Source organism: Jaculus jaculus, chromosome 3, assembly GCF_020740685.1.
Source record: "Jaculus jaculus isolate mJacJac1 chromosome 3, mJacJac1.mat.Y.cur, whole genome shotgun sequence".
Taxonomy (NCBI): domain Eukaryota; kingdom Metazoa; phylum Chordata; class Mammalia; order Rodentia; family Dipodidae; genus Jaculus; species Jaculus jaculus.
Genome location: NC_059104.1, coordinates 78,450,912 through 78,472,952, shown reverse-complemented (window position 1 = coordinate 78,472,952; position 22,041 = coordinate 78,450,912). Strand labels below are relative to the sequence as shown.

The following is a 22,041-nucleotide window of genomic DNA, read 5'->3' as shown; positions in this document are numbered from 1 at the left end:
GTAAGGAAAAGGAAAACTCCTAACCAGAAAACATGCTGACACCATACAGCATTATCTCTACCTTCCTGGGTGGGTTTTCAGAACTGATCATATGCTTGGTGCCAGTGTGTGTTAGCCCTAACTTTTATCAGGGTAACTAGTTTATTTCATAGTAAGTAAAACTCTGGAGAAAAGGTAGAATTTGATAATCACCCTGTCTTCAGATTCTGCAGACATTTGCTGTCTTCATTTCATAACAGCCATCCTTGTGTTTGAAAGTTAAGCCTCAACTTTGACATGGGTGGAGCATGCTTGGGAGCTGAGGCAGGAGGTTCATGAATTCAAGTCTAGAATATACCATAAAATTAGACTTCATCTCAAAATAAAGCCAGACAAACAAAGAAAAAGCTAAGCATTTACACCTGCTTGTTTGAGTGATTCTATTCCCAACTCTCCATCTTCCTACTGAAGTAATACATATTGATAGGAACAGGCATACCCTAATATGTCTCCTAAAGCACTTCTGTAGGTATGTATTTTTAACAGGGTGCATTTGAGGTGAAAATAAGAAAAATGCATCCAATCATTTAGCCACTATGTTTAAGGATGACTAGATAATGCTTCCCTTGTGGAACAGAGAGATAAGAGCCAAGACATTCATTACCTTGAAGTTGGCTAGGAAATAGTCAAAGGCTAACTGGAGGATACTTGGTAGATGGATTGACAGGTAAGGAATGGATAGATGGATTGAATAACTAGTTAGAGAACACAGTTACATTAGGAAGGCAAGTGTTTGTATAGAGGGAGTTAGGGTTGTGTAAATGGGGAAATAATACGTGAATGGCTATGTGAGTGGTTAAGTGATAGAAGAATATATTGGAGTACTGATGTTTGATGGTATGGAGTGGCCAGGTGGAATAAAAGAAAGATAACTTCCTCTGCCAGGAAGAGAGTGAATAGATGGTTAAGTATTGTGGTGTGAACAGGAGCAAAAAGGAAGGGAGTAGTGAAAAGGAGAGAGGAAAAGGGGATGTTGAAGGACTGGAGGTGGGTTGGGGAACTGGGATTCCATGACATTACAAGCCCAAGGAAGCTCATTGATACCTACTGTTTATTTGCCACTTTGATTTATAAAATGTGCAAATACCTATTCTATCAAGTTGTCTATGTTCCTTCACTGTGGGGGAGACTGAGTCATCAAAGCTCCAGATTAGCCCTAGTCTGCTGGGAGCTCACCCTCACAATGTCATTTTAGGGTCTTTGCCACAGAAGCTGACTGTGCTGTGAAGTTAACTGAAAAACCTTCAGCATGCTGTAATGAATTTCTAAACCATGACTTACCTCCTCTGTATGATTTATTTGGGAGAAGCCTTGAGGAACCTTGTAGTTAGAAAAGAACAGGTTTTGAAACAAATCATAACAGAAATACAGGGATGGTAGAGAAGTCAACACTAACTGGCAACACACCTGCCAAGGCTCAGGGACAGTTGTGGAAGAGAGGGCAGAAAGATGATAAGAGCCACAAGGTAGATAGAAGCAGCCTGAGGCATGGCTCCCTTCTTCCCATAGACAGAGGCTCTAATTACCCCACAGTGATACCAATAACCCTACTAAAAAGGGCCATCGGGAAAAGAGGGGTGGGGAAAGGGGTGTGGGGAAGGAGAACATATTACAACCTATGTTAAAATAGTTAATTTAACAATAATAAAACTATGTCAAAGCTAAAAACAAAAGGTCCTGAGCTGGAACCATGGTGGGATGCATTAAGTCATAAATGGTGCAGGTGAGTGAGCAAAGGCTGGGAGGATCAAGGGCTTCCCAAGGTCACATATCTAATGACAGCACTGGTGAAGTCTCAGAGCTGAAGGAATAGGAATTGAACTAAAAAGAAAGAAAGAGAGAAGTAGTTATTCCTTCAGAGAATCTGGTTAAGATGTGGTAATAGGAGAGGAGTAGATGCTCTTTAGCAAGAGGAGGATGTTTTGGAGATAGAATCCTGGGAGTCAGGCCTCCTTCAGGACATCAGAACTTCAGGACTCCTTCTCCTGCAGTGGCCTTCACATGTACCACAGTCCCAGCTAAGTTAAACTATCAGTCCAATGGCACCCGTTTTCAGGAGTTAGTTCACATCATCAGCACCACACCGTCATACTGGTACTTGCTGAGTGGGGGCAGACTCTGGTGGCTAAAGCATCCAAGTCACAAGGTAGGAGAATGCCCAGACAGGGCGGTGTTAGGTTACTGCCTTTGGGAAACTTCTCTCTTCTGTTCTAACTTCAGTTTAGGCTAGGTCAGTCAGTAGTGTAGTCTGAGATGCCTCTGCTGCACATCATGTTGTTTGTAAATAGCACAGACATTTTCTATACAGATTATAACACGGAAATGCTTAGATGGCCTGTATGTGTGAGTTTGTATGTGAGAAAGAACAGTATACAGAGGGATTACTTCTGCTTTCTGACTTCTGTGTTGGCTCCTCGAAGTCTAAAACAACACTGTTCCATGTTTTCCATGCCTGGATTTTACAGTGACATCCTAATAAACAGCCCCCTAAAAATTACAAATTTCTTCAAACTTTATTGATTCACTGCACAATCACAACCACCTCATATCCATCCTGAATTAGAAAGGGTTACAACTACAATGGAACATGCACAAAATTCAGGTAGTATATTCACCCTCAATACAATGATTGACAGAATTCAAATCTCCATTGATTTTTAAAGGAAAAACTGGAAAGAAAAAGGAAAATGATCTTTCGAAAGCTGACAAACTTATAATCTTGTATCATGTGATAAAATTTTAAAGCATTTAAACATAGATTTGTTTTAAGGAAAATTGTGAAAATGGGCAAACCCATTGTCTGACACAGCTACTAATGGCACCATTGATAAAAGTCATATTTTTAAGCTTAGAGGACTCTGAACTTGACAGACACATTTTCGTACACCCCCACATTCCTCACAATTGCACTTTACATGTCACAAAAATTTTATGAATGATTAAAAATGCTCCCTTTCACTAACACAAGGGCTGCTATTATTAATTATCATTCTTATTATTAATATTCATATTATCTGACAAGTGATGTAGAATGTAGCCTTCCAGAGAAGGTAGAGGGTTCACAATGTTTCTCTACCCAATGTTGTGGAAAACTATGTGCTTTAAAAGGGCACCACTAAAAGAAACAAAAAGAAGTCTCTCCCAACTGCAAGAAATTAGGCTTAGCCATTCACTTTTGCCAGGATAACAAGGACAACTAATTAAGCACTCTCCACGCTCTTTTGGGCCCTGAGTACTCTGCACCTGGAAGCTAAGATGATCTGGTTCAGCTTTATTTTTATACCACATCTTTTAATTGTGAATCTATCTCTTCTTCCTTTCATTTATACCTCTTCTTTTAATCAATAAGTGAAGGAAATGAGCCTGGCATTTTATTTGTTTGCTTTTCATGGTCATTAAGAGTTCTTGTGGTATGGTATCTTTTCAAATGTTTCTTTCCTACTTACACACCTGTGAAGTGTTGTGGCAGCTACTCAAACTTACTTGTCTTGAAAGAAAGCACAGGGGAACCTTGGATAATAAGGAGAGAAGCAATCATCTGGCATGAGAGGAACTGGGAATAGAGCTTGCATAAAATAAAAACCAAAGATTCTAGTCTTTAGAGGAAAAAATTCAGTTTGCCAAAAAGGAAAAAAAAAATGTTATCTTGGTACATTGGTGACTCCACAATGATTACCAAACTCCCCCTGAGGAGGGTGCTTAATGGAATGGGGAGGGAGAGAGGGGACAAAAGAGGATACCCCATGGGAACATGAGCAATTTGCAATATGGTCATATAGTAAAGTCCTCAGTAACACTTATGTATAAAATTATAGTTTCTCCTAATTCTAAAAGGAATAAACATATTGTGTGGGGAGGGTTGGTTCTATATATTACCAAACTAGGTAGTTCTGTTCTAGTGAGACCTCACAGTCAAATTAAAGACAGGTACCTCCTCATAACTTTGCAAACTCTTCCTCCCCACCATCTATGATGGGGCTCCTAACAACCATGTGTCACTACTGAAGACAGGTACCCCATTGGTACTGGAAGTACCTGTGACAACTCTAGTTATCGGTTTATAGCTATTCCTGATGCAGTCTCTGTAATGAGCTTGCTACTATCTTTTTTTGAGGCAAGCTGACCATAGGGATACAGCCTCAGATGGGGGCTCTGGGAGGCCTGAAGCACATTTCCTATCAGATTTTGAGAACTAACTTTGCAACCTATAGCAACATCTTCTAGTAAGAAGCCTGGACTTCAGAGGAAAGAAGCTGAGTCCTTATGGTTGCACAAAGCCCTCCTTTTGTTCTGTTGAGCTGAGCTCAACTGTAGCCACCAGCAGAATAGCCATGCACTGAGCTCACTGCTATAAGATCTGTGTTTGACAACCAGTCCCCTAAATCTCTACCCTTCCCAATGATAACATAAAAGAAAAAATAAACACCCTTGCTTAGATTCACAGATGACCATAGCAGACACTTGACATTAAACAACTGAAAAACAAGATTGGCCAGAACCTTAACACTAGCATTTTCATTGGGAGTACACATTACCTTTGTTTGGGGAAGGGTAAGGGGAAGAGTTTCACACCAACTACCTTTGCTGAGTTTTTCTTGCTTAATCTCAAGGTAAGGCTTATTTAGTTTCCTTTCTACTTAGAAAACTGCCAATAAACTAAACTGCTTAGACACTTGTGCATTTCTTTTCCTTACCCTTATCCCCTCTATACCCCCACCATTGCAATCATGGAACAAATATGTGCAGTAGGTCTTAGCCTTCCACCCTTCATGTATAAAACTGGAAATCATTTCAAGTGTGAATATTTCCTTTAGTTAACATTTTACTGTTCTATTTGTTTCAAGATCACACATAACCATCCCCACCAAAGTCACTTAGGTGCCACTGCTGGACCATGTCTCTTCACATCCATTACCAAGCTGCCTTGGGTCTTTTCAACTTGGCTTTTTTTTTTTTTAATTCCAGACAGAGGAGGATTGACTGTAGCATCTTTTATTCTTTTTCCATCTGAAAGATGGCTTGAATAGATAACCCACAAAGATACTTGTTAGCATCCAGTGAAAGGGGGCAGAGCTGAGTTCTGTAGTGATGTGAATCCAGACTCACTGCATCTTAAAGGTTCTGACAGCCTGCTTGTTCAAGGAAGATAGACAGCTTTCTTTACTGCAAGTGTGCATTAGAATAGTTACTGTTTGTCTATTTCAAGAACCATGTTCTCACAATTTTCAACACCATAGTATCCACATTTACTTTTATTGTAAAGTAGCAGATATAGTTTCAGTAGAGCTATCAAATGCCATGTATCCTCACAGCGTCTGACACCAACCCTGTCCCAGGTGCTGAGTGCAGTGACAGATCCAAAATGTGTATGCCGACCTTTAGTTTTGACTTTCTGCCTGCTCATGATTGCCTCTGGAACTTGGAATCAATAGACTGTTTTTGGCACATCATTTGTGTTCCCAAAATCTTATTCTTGGCAACTCAATAGGAAATGCAGATGTCTGTTTACAGCTGGCAAATACAATATTAATTTTGTTCACACCAGCTATACCTCCTACAACAGTGCCCAGCTTTTGTATGTCAAGGCAGCCTATATTTGTATATGGTGTGTGTGTGTGTGTGTGTCACCACTTTTAAAGTTGTGATCATGTTACCATAGTAGATGGACAGAAAGGGCACTTATATTGGAACAAGAGGTCAGTAAAGCATTAAGGGGATGAAACTCATATTTGTTAGTTTGTAAAGGTGGAGCTGACAATTGTTTCCTAGGGAGGTTTGAACAGGTCTGTGAGAAAGTCAAAGCTAATGCTCTTCCTTAGCAGGCCAGTCCCTACAGCACAGACCTTGCCGACTTTCAGTGCTATTCTGTTGATTTGCAGGATCTCTGGCTGGCTGAATCCTTCTGATGCCAGGAGACAATGCAGAAAGTTTGGATCTGTCGTTGTTTGTATAGCTCTGCTTTAAACATAGGAAGTCAGGGGCTATCTTCTTGAAAGCCAGAGAAGCAGCTAGTAGCAAAGGGAACTGTGTCATTTGCACTACCTCCTCTGTTTGCAGTGTTGTGTTAATCAAGTGCTTGGAAATTAAGTCAGTAGCTCAAGTGCCCTCAGCTCACAAGAGCTTCCTGAAACAAATACCAGAGTTGTCAACACACTCGCCATGTAATTGGCCTCCATCAGCTTTTTACTGGATAATTTTCAAACAATTCAAAGTTGAACTGGAGCAGAAAAGAAATCTGTAACTATCGTTGTCACACTTTGGCAGAGGAACAACTGTCTTTACATCGCAGATGTGTGGTTTTGTCAGGTTCTTGCTACTAAGAAAATCCAGCCAAGGAGAAGTTCCTGTAAGTTCCTAATGTGCACCTTTTTTGAGATACTGAGTGAATCATGAGGTTGGTACATTAATCCTGCAGCTGTGAAAGAAGAAACACAGTACTAACCAAGGCTTCTCCAAGGTTGATGACCTTCCCAACAAGGTGGATTAGGAAATACCTCTTTTAGGAATCATGAGTGCATGATCTATAGATTGCTACTCTGACCCATCTGTTAATAGCCTCTAATTTGGGTGGGCAGTTATCATGTTCCAGAAAGTCTATGACAGAGGATACTGTTCTTCAGTGTAGGTGGCCTGTGAGATCATTGGTTTTCACATGAGAAGTTGCTAGGCAATTTTGAAGATGACAACGGCTACTAATGGTAGAAGAGAAATGGAGATTGTGGTATAGATACAATATGACTAGAGATTAATATGGTGATGAATTCATAGTGAGTTGTGGGAAGAGAAATACAAAGATCTCTTAGATAATTACACTGACAGAATTATAAATAGAGCATATAGATTACAAGAGATAAAGGCAGGTGGGCAGATAAATTGAGTGGAGAGATGAATTAGTCAAGTAGATGGATAATGGTATGATTACTTTGATAGATTTATTAAATAAACAATGAGCCATCTATTGATCAAATTTATGAGCTGAATACACTTTTTAGAGAAGTATTGTCTTTAACATACTTCCCATTTTTGGTAACTTAATTTCTAAATTTTTAGTTTTGGGTTACATGCATAGTACCAAGCCTCTAATCTCTATAGCTAGTGGAAGAAATAAGTGGAGCCGAGTGGTTGGAGAAAATGGCAAAATTTATATATGGAAATTATGTGTATATATATATATATATATATATATATATATATATATATATATATATATGAATGTATGTATATAGTGAGATTACATCTTCGGAAAAATGTGAGTTCTAATGGAAGATAGGGGAAAGAACATGTACAATAAAATGAATAAAATGATCAAATTTTAGAAGAGAAGGATAATCGGACATGTCGATGCAATTCTTGCTATATACTGCAGTATGAGACAAGTTGCATATTCAGGGTATTTGTCATGAGGCATGTATTTGTCCCCATGATGTGTGTGTGTGTGTGTGTGTGTGTGTGTGTGTGTGTGTGTGTGAAGTTTGGTATAACAGATGGCAGGAAGAGAAGTAGAGAAAAAGAAAAGGGCCAAGCAATGTAGCAGGAGCAGATTCCATTTTTGGACACACCAATGAATGATTATCATACCCGTTGTAGAGCCCTGCCCACCCTGACCCCAGTCCCACTCATTCCAACTAGAAAAGCAAATCAAATAAATTGAAAGTCCCAGAAAACAAAAATCAAGAAGGAGAACAAAAATTAGCCCAAACTGGTTTGCCCTCTGCAGTGCAGATTAAAGTCTCTGATATGGAGAAGCAGACGTTGCTCAGAAAACCTATGGTTTCTCATCAAAACTTGATGAAGAACTGGACAAAGAGCATCCCAGAGAGCCAGAGACAAGCCAGTGCTCTGGAGGCTGAGTTTACACCATCAATGACTGCTCCAGGCCCTGTGTAGAGGAAAGAGAGACAGACCCATTAGTACATGCTCAAGGAATACCATACTCACCCACGACAAGCAAATGCATGGACATGCTTCTCTCTTAGCAGCATCCCAAGTTCCATCCCTCCCCACTGACCTTCCAATTATGGAGAATTGGAGAAATGGAAAATACCTACTAGAAGATAGAAACATAAAGGGGGAAATGATTTAATTTCTTGACCCTTGTCACTTGTTGAAAGTTTAAGCATAAAAAAAAGTAATACAGCAAAGGGAAGGTGACAGTGATTGCTAACATTAGGGCAACAGGCAGTGCTGCACAGTAAGGTGAGGAGACTTGGTGGCCTCTTATAAGCAGTGTCTCAAAGTGTCTATATTCATGTAGGCAGACTCCAGTCTCCAGTACAAATTGTTCAGCAGGATGTTCAGAGGGATGGGGGAGAGTGTCCAGAGAGGTGAGAAGCAAGTGTGAGGGTGAGAGGGAAAGAGATACTTTGTGAGCAATTAAAGTCTAGGTGTAGACATGTTTGACTTTATCCTTTGTGTGGTGTAGGTGTTATAGTGGCCCTTCTCAAAGCTGCTGATAAAGTTTTCTGCAGACTGTGACTGGTGATGTCCCAGCTTTCGATAGTGCAAAGGAAACTGCTTTCCAAGAATAAATGACCACCTGATAGTTCAGCTTGAAGTAGCATACTCCCCTCTTTTCCTTAATTTCCTTTCTATCACCCCACCAGCCAATTATGATATCCCTTCTGAGTCAGTCACTTTCCACTGGGAAATGAAACTATCAAGTCACACATCCTGTTTCTTCTCACCCATGCTTCAGAAATACAGACTACAAACTGGTATTGTCCTCCCCTGCCTGGAACCCAGGGCACAGGGCCAGGTGTATAATGCTGCCTTTAGATTCTTTCATCACCTTCATTTCCTAATACTTAGGGTCATAAGTAAGACCCTTGACAGTAGATCACAAGTGGATATAATCAAGAAGAAGTGAAATTGCACATCGCCAGTGGATTTAAAGCCCTGGAGAGACACTTCTATATAACCAGTGACAAGACAGAATGCCTCTTCTATCACCTGAAGCTAGGTCTTGGCCTGCTACCATAAAAACATTGATCATGCTAAACCTCTTTGGACCAAACCCAAGCCATTGGCTTGCCTACCAAGGCATAGATTTCCTGCTTTGCCTAAGAAGGGACTGAGTCAGACCATTTCTTAAGGAAGTCCAGTTCTCTCCCTTCAGCAATTAACATGCAGCTGTTCCTGCTTTAAAAATTTCAAATAGGAACCTTTCCCCTGACTTACAAAATGTGTATGCGATGATTTCTGGGACTAAAAAGACACATGTACTTGAAAACTGGAAATATGGTTCATGTTGCTTTGCATTTTTTTGTAGAGTACTCAAAAATACTGACAAGGGTCCAGTTGTAGCATCATGCTGTGGAACCCGTGAAAGCTACATAAATGTTTGTGTAAATTAGCCAGATTCTGGAGCCTCTAGCTGTACCAGCACACATCCTAAGGAATCATGCTGGCCTAAAGAATATACTATGTTGGAAAATGCTAAAGTTGACGAACAGGATAATCCTTCTGCAAACTGTCTTCTGCAAAAGATTTATTGTTTTGAGTGTATGTGAGGGACAGTGGATTCCTATGCAGTCAAGGCTAGACGAAGCCTTGCAATCCTCCTGCTTCAGTTTACTTAGCTCACTAAATAAGACTATAAGGAAATATAGCTTGCTTAAGGCTAACAGGTTTCTTCAGAAATATCTCTCTATATAGGGATTACTATTTATATATAGTTGGACCCCAGTATCTGTAGATTTCTATTCCAGAAACATCTACAAAACTAAATTTGCAAATGTTCTGTTTAAAATGCCATAATGCTTACATAGAACTTACACATATATCCTCCCATATACTTTGAATCAACTCTCACTTACTATACAGATTATAATGTAAATACTTGCACATTATATTACATTGTTTAGAGAACAATGGCAAGAAAAGCTGTGTGTACATACTTAATATTTTCTTTCTCCTTGCCTTTCTTTTAAAGATATTTTGACTTGTGTATATATGACAGAAAGAGAGAGAGAGTATGGGCATACCATGGCCTTTTGGACTGAAAATAAACTCCTGACGTATGTGCCAAATTGTGCATCTGGATTTACATGGGATATGGATACTGGGACCCAACTGGTAGTCTTTGCAAACAAGTATCTTTAACCACTGAGCATATCCCCAGCCCTTTGTATTTGTATTTTCTTCTTTTATTGTATTATGTTTCTCTCTTTTTAACTTTCTACCTCCCTTTATATCTCCATCCTCCCCCTTTCTTTCTTGTCCTTGGTGATTGAACAAAGGGTCTTGCACATACTAGACTAGTGGACTTCATGCCCAGTTTAGGCAAATTTTCAATCTGCAGTTGGTTAAATTTAGAAATGTAGGACTCCTGGTTACTAAAGGATACTCATATGCAAAGAATTTTTTTTTAGAAAATCTTTCACTTATATGCATAAATGAATATAATGTAATATAATATATAATATTTATAGACATGACCTATTACTGGACTTGTGTGTGTGTTTCTATATTTTCTATATTTTGTTATGTTTACATTATCTTGAAAAGCAATTGAAGCATGTGTTCTACTCCAAAGGAAAAAGAACGTATCTAATGTAGGGATTACTTTTTGCAGATTATGTCAGTGAGTAGACTTTAGGATTCTTATGAATATCTTGCTATCAGTACAGGATTAGATATAGCTTAAGCAATATAAATAAAAAAGCAAGGGTTAGAGAGAGAGAAGGAGGAAGAATCCTAAAGAGAAGTGAGCATTTCTGGTGTGTGTGTCAGTTGTTGGAGGGCTTAAAATTAAATTCCATCTCTTGATTATTCCAGAGTAGAAACCATGAAGGCAACAAAGCCACTTGACATGCTGAAGAAGGTGACAATGGTATGCTTAGATTGTGTTCTCAATGGAGCAGGCCTGAGGCCAAATGTTAACCGTATTTAAACTCATCTAATCATCAAAACAGGCCTTCATTGATATGGACATTTGTCATTTCCAGTTTACAAGTAGAGAAACTGAGGACTATAACATTTAAACACTCTGCCTATGGTCACAGAACATGTACATCCAGAGTTAAAAATGAATCAAATGAATCATGCTACAGTCCTCAGGGTCTGTACCATTGTGTCTTGACAACCTTCCTTCCTTTCTATGGAAAAATGACTAAGCATGTTTCCCAGGGACCAGAGCACCATGGGGTGATGGGAAGAGTGGCCTGGGAACCACATAATGCCTCTACTGCTCCCTAGCTGAGTGACACACCTATTGTTGCTATGATTTCTCTATCTGCAGATGGAGAGGAGGTGGATTTTGGTGGCTGGGAAGGCTCATCCTCTACCAGCTTTCTGAGTCAGCATGGAAACTGCATTGGGTGCTAGGAAGGACAGCTGGCAAGTCTCCACTAGGTGGTACATACTATCACCATTGTCCTTTTTACCATTACCATAAGGCCATCTCCACCTGAGACTGCAAGAAGCCATGAAACATTCCCAGACCCTATTTTTGGTTCCAATGTCTGTATAGCTCCAGGGAGACTTTTTTTTTTTCTTTAGCCATTATGATAGCACCTGCTTTGTGTATCAGATATTATAATTTGCTACCAGAGTTCCTTTGGTCAGTCTGTCTATAAAAAGTGGCTATTGTAGCCTAAGAATGAATCTAATGTACTTCAGTAGTGATTAAACCCAGAACTGCTGTACTTGTACACATTTGAGATTTGGTTTATGGTCCAAATGGCAACAGTGCGGCTCTACAGGAGGGCTTTCAGGCTTTGTTCAAGCAAGAAGGCAGTGGCTTGTATCCATATATTGCTCTCTAAATTGGAGGACTATGAGACAAAAGCCATCAGCAATGAGCTGAGTTTTTAATTGTGTCTTTACACTAACAGTTCAACTGGGAATGAGGAAAAGAAAGCACCTGAGTTGGGTAGCTCCTGCTGGGCTGCTATATGCCACCATCACTTTCTGACTTAGGCAAATGTTTCTTTGTGCTGCAATATAAAAAAGGGATGGATTGCTGCTATTTCTTCTACTTTTTGTGCTGTTATAATGCCTCAGGGCTCACATTTGGAACCTTTGGCTTTTGTACTTGTCAGCTTAGTGAATCTGTGAGGCCAAGCTGTGCTTCAGGGGAGGACTTGGAAATGTAGGAGCTCCTCACCACGAGCTCTGTAGTGGCTGCCCAGCCTAACGCATGTCTTCAGAGTCAAGTTGAGAATAGTTTTCCTAAACCTTGGTTTCTTTAGGTGCCAGCAGCATGGCCTTTTCTAGGTATGTGGCACTCAATGAGACACCATTATTAAATTCAACAAATGTGGAAAAGAACTCCAATGGTATTTTCATTGGTTTGCTTTTTAGTGGAAATAATGAGGACAGTAGTTCTTATCTAAAATCAAAGTTTTGGATGTATGAAGAGATTTCAGTGCTGTGTTCTGATCCAATGGACTGATATTAAGGCACACCTGAATAAAAGCCAAGGGCTTGAAGAAAAGATGAAACTGAAAGATGGACTACGGAATAGGTCTATGGAAGCATGCATGTTGAGGAAGATCTAAGAAAGATGTCACGGGCTCCCTGCCTCCTTCATCTTCTTGCCTTACTATGAGACTTAAATATTCTTCAGAGAAAAGTCACTGATGACTAAAAGTGTAACTAATTAATCCTGTTAACTTTGGAATAACATGAATTTGAATTTGCATCCTGACTCTGCCTTTCTAGCTATGTTACCTTAGATAAGGCACTCTGCGCTTTCCTGTTGCAAATAGAAGTAATCAGATTGACTATTCAAGATTAAAGATATTAAGTCATTCCTGAGCCAAAAGAGTCATGAGATGGAGGTAACTGTTGCTATGAACCATCTTCCTTCTACTTTCATTTATTTGCTGGAATAAAAGCTTATTAAGGTCTTTGCCAAATATGCCAAACAGGGGGTGATGTTTTGGCAAGGCTGAAACATCTCAATGACTGTAGTTGAAACTGTAAGAGTCCACTGGTTATGAGGGCTTCAGAGGGTGTTGGACACTGTGCAGGGTGAGGGAAGTGGTTCCAAAGCAAGCTCTGCACAAAGTCCAGGATTCCCGTGTCAATTCAGCAAAGAAGATGGGCCCCTATTTAGCCTAAGAGAAGTACTACTATGTTCTTTATGGCAGACTGTGTGCTGTGCACCATGCTCTATTTCAGAAAATAGAAGTCAGTAGTCACAGTCTATTCCTTCTAAAACATATGCTCTAGTCAACCATGGTGTTGTTTTTGCTCCAGTCTAAAACAAACAAAAAAACAAGCAGATGAATCCCCCCATGTACATGTCAGTCAAGTGCTCTATCACTGAGCCATATTCCCAGTCCCCAGCCCTCTCCTTACCTTCTGTTTTTAATGTTGAGGCAGGGTCTCACTAGTAACCTAGTATTGTCAGTCCTTGAACTTCTGGTTTTTGTGCCTCAGCTTCTCAGGGAGCTAAGATTATAGATGAGTGCCTCCAGGCCCAGCAAAACTGCTTTTACTTTTTCTTTCAATCTCTCACAGCCATTTGGAATAAATAATCCAAAATCCTTTTCAGCTTGGGAACATCCTGCCTGCTGGATATTCTTAGGTAGATCTAATTGGAGCATCAGAAAGAACTGACTTTGATCTCTGGCTGTATGGCCACTAGCAGGAGACAGTCAACTGTTTTCAAATTAATGTTTTTAATGTATAAAATAGGGAAGGAATAGCTTTGTTTGCCTTTTGGGTCATTCTGAGGATTAGTTATATGCCATGTGAAGTCACTGAGTCAACACAAAAGACAAATACATGTACAATGACTGGAACTAAGATGATGCTTATTAATTCTTCAAGCAGTATCTTATATGAAGATCCTGTTATAAATGAAAAAAAAAAATTCCTAAGGAAAATACTAGTTTTCCATAGGCTATCAAAGCAAACCTCATCAGACCTACTGAGTGACCAGAACCCTCTTGGGGAGTCCCCAGGTTCTGCTGTGCATAGATGAAAGCCTCCTTGTGAAGACCAGCTGTCTTGAGTTAGTGTAAGGAGTGTATGGAGGAGCCTAGTTCATCATTTGGGCAAAGGCCACACTGAAGGAATCCTGCTCTGGATACAGTAAATAATGACTCAGTTCAGTGAGAATGGCAACGATAGATACCAGGATTCAGTAAATAAGTTTTCAGGGATCAATTGTCAATGAGAAAACACCATGGTGCCCTTTTCTAATACTCTAGCCCCTCCTATAATCTTTGTAAAGCTAAAACTTAATTGCTTCCTTCATGCCTGAACTTGAGCATCTTTAAAAATCAATGCTGAAATGAGAATGAAAAGACACATGACAAACTATGAATGACAACACTATGACCTGGGAGATAGATGTATAGACAAGCAGGAGTTAATCTTCAGCATACAGAAAAAAAGAAGAGAAATAAACAGCAGTGATGAGATAATTTCTAGAAAAGGGAAAATGGTAAACACCCATAGTAATATGTTCTGTGCTCACACTTGAAGCTAAGCCAGGGCACCACAAATAATAAAGAAAAAAAAAGGCCTATCTTGGAGAGGACACTTATTTTGATGTTGAGATAAACATGCCAAATATTTGATTTTTTAGAAGCAAGTTTGGTTGAGGCCTCTATTAGATTTAAGCCATTCCACAAAATTAGAACTGGAACTTAAGCATGATCATCTTCACATAGAGATGTGCAAGTTATACTCTTCCATAGTAGCACAAAGTAAGATAAATAACGATCCCCAGATTCCACTAAAAGCTCCAGAACAGTGCATAAACCTCCTGACAAGAGCTTGCATCAGAAGAGATTCAGAAGCTTAAAGGTACTATGTATAAGTGATAAGGGATTGGGATGTGATTATAGTGAAGTCCATCATCATTCTTTAGCAACATCAGGTAGCCTAAGAACCCATAATTCTACCAAGTGGAGATGGGAGGGTGATCACATTAAAAACAAGATGAAAATCCTATAGGCAAGTTGAACTTGTTGATAGAACAATACGATAAGTGGAATATCTAAAGTCTCAGGAGATAACAGTTTTGTTCTGAAATGTGGATAGGTTTTTAAGTATAAATGTGAACTATGTGACCTTCTTAATGAGGAACCAAAAAGATAATGATGTTCGTGGTGATTAAAGAGGAGCCAGGAAATCTAATTAGAGGAGTACATGTTGCACTTGTTGGTGAAACAGAACCCGATTTTCTGCAGTGCAGAATGATGAAGGGATATCATTTCCCTTCAAAGGGAACTTTCTCTCCACTGTCCTTAATTACAGTGGAAAACAGGGCTCTGTGTTGTTTTACAAGTGAGATGAACCGGAGTTTTTTAATACAACTGAGACAGGCAGACTGGGAGGCAAAAAAAAAAAAAAGGCAGCCATCTTTGTTTTGTTCTCTCTATAAGGCCTGTTTTTGCTTACCACCAAGACAACAGCTTAGCAAGTGAACATCAGAAGTTGTGTGCTGATGCTGACATCAGCACACCCTGGCTACTCAGTGTTAAATTCTAAATGCTCAGGCTAATAACCAGATGTCAATGATTCACAGAAAGGAGGTGGGGTATGAGCCAGTGACAAGGAAACTCATCAAAAATGAAATGTGAAATGTCTGCATTTTCCCCCTAATATGTTGACATTTTGTAGGTCGCAGAAAATACAAACAATTTTGCTGCTGTCCTCAGCCAAAAGCAATAGTGTTTCTCTCTGACTTATTCCCACCCACCTGGATTTAAACTGTGTTTGGGAAATAAAAATCATATCAGTTACCAACAGGAAATAGTCAGAGATATTCAGCTTTAGATGCCTGTGCAAGGATGTCTTCCTAAACAGTGAATTGGAGTGCTTAACGTAGTTTCCCTCACAAGGAGGATGGAGTGGATACTGTTTTACAAATTAGAATTGGGCCATATGGAAAGTGGAAATGCAATGGAGTCAGAGAAATAGTGGTGCAACTTCCTCAAGAGGGGGGAGAAAACTGCAGTTCTTTTTGAGTTGCTCACTGCTCTTTGGTGAACAAAGAGTTGAAAATGTGTAGAAGCTGTAACTGATGCCCCATTGACTAGAAGACTTATTTACTAATTCAATAAACATTTAGTGGCCAATGACCATCAAAAAACAGTGAGTACCATATCTTCCCAGTACAGAAACAAATAGACAATCATCAGCCTAAGGACAAGCCACCATAAGAGTGCTATTATGAGGAATTAGTCCTTTAGCAAGGGCTCAGAAATGTTGGGCTGCCTTTGAGCAGTGGCATGGGGGATGAATGTGACTTTATTAACTGGAGAAAGTGGCAAATTCCTGCATATGTGACCCTCCAAAATGCTAAAAGGGAGAGAAACGATGTATGCACTAGAAAATATATGGAGCTAAGGTCAGACATGGAAGCCTGGCATTGCTACTTTATGTGGAAGAATTCCTGTCTGGGAGACTTCTGTCACACCATGTAAATTTTCTGAGCTCTAGGCTTTTCTTAGGTGAGATGGAAATAATAACAGTTCTATAGCAAAGGATTCTTAGGTACCTAAGGCTATATGTGTATGACAGAGCTGGTAGCTACTTCTCCATTCCTCTAGCATGGCAGTTTTTATATTTTGTTGTAATAGTCTGTATATACTTGTCAGAAACTCTGTTCCTCTTTATATTTCGATTTTTGGTGTAATTCCAGGCACACAATATGATTAAAACATTTGTTAACTAGATGATGAATTGACTGAGGCATAGATATAAGAGGCAGACTGATTGTAGGCTTCACTATATGGCCAGGTCTTGGAGCACAAAGGGCCCGGTCTGGTGTGTACCAGGAGGCAGAAGGTAGGTCAAAAAATGGGGTTATTTCTGAGTTCACGCAGCCCTAATGCCATGCTTTTTTAGTAGGAAGGAGTTTTCAGTCGCCAAAATGACAAGCTAGGTTTTGAGTTGTAGAAATGTCATTTCCTATGGCAAGCAGTTTGTGAGGGATTACTAAAGATAAGGGCACCTGTGGGAGAATATCAGAGCTTCTCAAGTGAGATGTCATAATATAAGAGCAAGTGAGTAGGCCACTGCAGACAGGATAACGTTTGCTGGTTAGGTCTGCTTAACTAACAGAGACAAAATCAGAAAGAGGGTGAATGCTCCAGTAAGATGATGGGCCTTGAAAGTAAGGCAAACACTGAAGAGGAGGTGGAGGGCAAGTGAGGATATATATATAAGGATATATGAGGATAAATATAAGGGAGCTTATATTTATCCATCTTATATATGTTTATCCATCTTTTATATCCATCAGGCAGTGAGAGTTGCTTATAGATAAGCTGTTAGGAGAGTGCTTAGATATAGATTTGGGAGTTAAACTAATGCTCAGAGACTGTTACACATGTGTATAAGCTATTCCCAAAGAACTTACTTACCCAGCACCATTCATAAAGGTATTAATTAAGTGATTCTAAGACAAGGTTCATAAATCTGCATTTTTCTGCAACTCTCATAGTAAGTCTGATGCAGGCTAAGAAATACAGCCCCTATGAAGCTTGAAAACATGAGAGACATCTCCATCCCTTACTGCAGTGCAATCCAAACTCCTGTCTGGACTGACCCATGGAGTAAGTACATGTGGAGGAGCAGAGCAGACCAAGATGCAAAGGTAAAAAGGAGATCATCTCCTGGTTACATCACAGGAGTCAGAAGTAGGTGTTGAGGGCCCAACAGGATGGGAAATGTCAGGAGGAAAAGAAACCCTGAGAGACTGAGGTGACTGGGATTTGAGGAAGTGAGGCTGCAAACCTTGGAATGGGCATGGTAGGTACATAGAGGGCATGCTGAAGAGAGTCCTCCAATCCCTTGTGGCCACTCTTTGCAGAGCCCCTCCCCCACAGAAACCTAAGGGGAGGGGAAGAGGTTAGGACACATTGACAACACAGGGAATGAAGAGGACAAAAGCAGGAGAATGGGAGGGGCAGGGTGTAAACTCAGGGGTATTTAGAGCTCTGCTCAGAGGTACTGAGATCACATGGGGAGGTGCTCCGTATTTCTGGCTCTGGTCAAAGAAAATTCAATTTAGAGCTCTAATTAGATATGCATACCTGTACTAGAGGAAGGCCCACTAAAAAGAAAATAGGGATTCTGTTATCAATCTCTAGGAGCTGCCTGGTGGACTGAAAACGGAGCGGTTTCAAGGCCATGAAGGTTTCACCTGAGGAAAAACCCAGAGATCCAATGCTGGTGATTTTGCCATGTTCATTTGCAATAACGAGATTCCCTTGAGTTTTCCCTGTACCTGATACTCAAATCTTAATGTAGTTCATGTGTGGCAGTACAATTTCATAGATAGAGTGAGAAGTGTGCTTTGCTGTGCAGCACCCTTCCTTTCTGGCTTTGTGTGCATTTTCTGTCCCTCTCTCTTGCCTGTTCCAGTGATCCTGGCATTTATATGCCTTATTAAACACATCACACTTTGTAAAGCCACATGCAATCAGGTCCAATGCCTTTCTTCTTTGTACTCTAAGGACAGAGGGACAGAACATTTTTCTCAAGATGCACAGGAGACAGAGTACATTGGTTCCTCCTGGAAAGTAACTTCCACAAAGGACAAAGCTGTGGCCAAGGAGCTAAGCCTGGATTCTCCTAATTGCACTTCAAACTGGCAAGACTCCAAGCTATCTTGGGGTGCAGGTGGGCTTTCCAATGGCCACATCCACTCAATAAAGCTAATGAATATGTGGAGCAAGCTGCTTTTCAGAAGTGAAGGAATGTGCCACCATCCTCAGGTGATGCTTCATGACTTTGGAGATTGCCTTTGGATGTATATAGTCCTGTATTTCTATGATTTTGCACTTTCAGAACAGGAACTTGAAAAACTTAAAGCAATCTGGGAGAGCATCTTGTCCCATGCTGTACTTTGTTGATGTGCCAGGAACATATTTCACTGTTCCCTTTCTGCAACACCTCTCTGCTGTCCTTGGTTCTCCTATCCGCTGGTGGTGCATCAGTCTGGACCTTGGTTTTCTGAGCTTCTCACACTGTATTAGTGACTTCAGTTCTCTTATCAGCTCGTGCTGGCCTTTGCTTTCCATCATGCTACTTTTCCAGCTCCCGCAGAAGCCTGACCCTCAGTGTAGTGGGTGATGTAAGGTACCATTTTGCCGGGCTATGCCTAAAGCACTGTTCTGCTCTGTGGCTCTGTGACTGGGAAGTGATTGGTGTGAGGACAAAGAAACATTACATATTGATAACAGCCACGATCATACATGGACTATGTTTTATTCTAACTTTTCCTGCCATAACACACTCACTATAACACTGCCTCTCATAATCAGCATTTGTATACATTTAGCCTTGCTTTATACCAAACTCCTTTGTAATTTGCTTGTTTATATACAAACATAAGAAGAGTATGACTGCTGGAATCTCAGGGGAAGATTCATGGATACTCTCAAACACAAGACCCTGCAAGTGAGGGTAGAGAGGAACACATTATCTGGGAATGGCGCATGCACTTAAAAGTATAAATACATGAATCACAAATGTTAAATGTGTTCTTTATCAGGTGTATTGTAGGGCAGCTGGCTAGGACAGGAGGGAATCTGTTATAGGTGATGAGTCCAACTGGATGACTTGTTAATCATGGGATTCCATACCCTTCCCCCACCAGCACCTTTAATGGGTTGCCAAATATGGGTTGAACTAAAGTAGGATTTAAGCCCTTGGAAATGGAGCTGGAGGCATGTTTCAAGTCACAACTCAGATATATATAAGCCAATGCCATTTGAATTGCTTGCCTAAGCTCTCAATTATCATCTCATGTAAAATGAAGATAACTTTAATGTTTACTGCATAGATTCAATAAATGAGGCAAATCATGCAAGAGAGCCAATCTAGTAGCCCTGCACATCCTAGTATTTTATGGAGGCGATTTGGTATAAGTACAGGACACTGAAAATTTGAAGAGCATTTATAGTCAGCAGGAAGGGTGAGCCCACTGAACCCTCTCCCTCTGTTCTATGGCTGGATCTATGACCATCAGTTGTAGTGGCAGAATTAGTCTGGGTGAGGATCACAGGGGTCATCTTACAGTGGTGGTCACAAGTGAAAAGTTCAAGCCCACTGAGAGGACTTTCCAAAGACACCCATTAAGTGAGCAGCAAGGATGAATGTGAACATCCTCAGAGATGTGCCCCTCACGCAGCCTGTCATATTTCAGTTCTTGATGGTTTAACTTTTTGTATAAAGAACACAATTTCTGAATACATTCATTCATTCATTCACAAGATTTTTTTTTTTTTTTTTTTTTTTTGGCGTAGACGCTGTATGTGGATCTCCATGTCAGATCCTGGGGGATGCATATACATATGGTCTCTTGAGTTCATGAAGCTTACAGGAGAATGCAGAAGAAATAAAGACTGATCAAACAAGAAAACTTGAAAGCAAACTTGCAACTCGAAGGAGAATACTACAAAAACAAAGATTTGCATGTAAAATCATGGCAATGTTCTTCTCTCCTAGAACTGCCTGTTTGAGACAGCAACTGAGTGCTTTCTTCTTGAAGGCATGCCAGCCAACACACTGCATGAGTGTGGTGGGCAGAACCAGGTGTGACAGGTGTGAGAAATGGGGAACTGTTCTGCACAGGGGTTGGAGAACATGCACTTCAAGGATGGATGCTAGAGACTGTGTGGACCCCATTCAAGTGAAGTGAGACTGAATGACTTACAGTCTTGGCTGTCACTGTTGGTTACAGGGTTGAGGAGATGCCAGAGAGACAAAAGCAGATTTCCTGATGAGCAATAATCCTGACAAGTATATGAATGGAAGTGATGATAGGCTGAGCCAGTTCACCAAACGTATTGGCAGATACAGGGAAGAATTACAGTTCCTGCCATGCATACCACAGTTTCAAGTTAGTTTTACTACTTTGATGAATTTTATTCTGTTGACAATTCATAATGGCATGCTTGTCTCAGCAGGCCAGGAAAATCACATTTCAATTTTAGTAATCTGAAATCTTCAGTCTTTGGGTATTCTCTTATTCACACATCCAAACCTCTTTCCCTGTTGACATCAGAGAGGGACAAGGTCTCAAGCCATGTGGCTGTCAGTCTTCAGAGCTTCTGTTGACTATATTCTACCATTAGCTGGAGGAGTGAGAGGTCATCCACCTTCTCACTTTATTGTTAATCAAGACTAAGGGACAAATAAGGCACACATGTTTCTTATTTCTTAAGGTGTAGAAGGTTCTCTGTGATGACTTTGGATGTACAGCTCTTTAAAGTGACAGACAATTCCAGGGTTACCACTTTTTATGTGCTGAGATTGACATGTCTTCAACAGCAGGGCTGCAAGTCTCTCACCTCTGCACACAGAGCTCAGCACTAGTTGCTGTGTCATGCAAATGTCCCAATGTGCCTGTGGATATAGCTCTGTGTCTCTCTGCTTATTCTCTGAGAAAATATGTGGTACTTGATGAAATGTCCAATTCTTGGTATCAATAAGTGCCTGTCCTTAGCTGTGTGCATGTCAGCATTACCAACTCTTTGATCCTCCCATGACTTATTGTAAAATGGAGGTGGTAGCTTGTATTTCTCAGAATTGAAATGATGCCTAGATACTAGGAAATGTTTGGTAAATAGTAGCTACTGCTATAGTGCACAATGACTAAGAATTTCTATTAAAAAATCAGAATGAGAGCTACAGAGGTGTCTCAGTGGTTAAGGAACTTTTTTGAAAAAATAATTATTTATTAGAGATACAGGAGGGGGGATATACACACACATACACACACACACACACATATGTATATGTATGTATATATATATATATATATATATATATATATATATATATATATATATATATATACACATACATAGATATAGATATAGATATAGATAGATATAGATATAGATATAGATATAGATATAGATATAGATATAGATATAGATATAGATATGGAGAGAGAGAGAAAGAGAATGTGCATGCCAGGGCCTCTAGCCACTGCAAACAAACTCCAGACGCATGTGCCACCATGTGTATCTGGCTTACATGGGAACTGGAGAACTGAACATGGGTCCTTAGGCTTTGCAGGCA

At 40.1% G+C, this 22,041-nt stretch overlaps 1 protein-coding gene across 7 annotated transcripts in view; it reads right to left on the bottom strand.

The window, feature by feature from the left end:
- Window positions 1-2,533: 2,533 nt before the first annotated feature.
- Opcml (opioid binding protein/cell adhesion molecule like) overlaps window positions 2,534-22,041 on the bottom strand; it is a 1,382,967-nt gene continuing 1,363,459 nt past the window's right edge. For all 7 annotated transcript variants that reach the window (XM_045145867.1, XM_045145868.1, XM_045145869.1 and 4 more), the window contains one exon: window positions 2,534-7,918. In XM_045145867.1, the coding sequence (XP_045001802.1) occupies window positions 7,818-7,918 (101 nt within the window). In that variant the 3' untranslated portion in view covers window positions 2,534-7,817. The remainder of the gene's footprint in view (window positions 7,919-22,041) is intronic.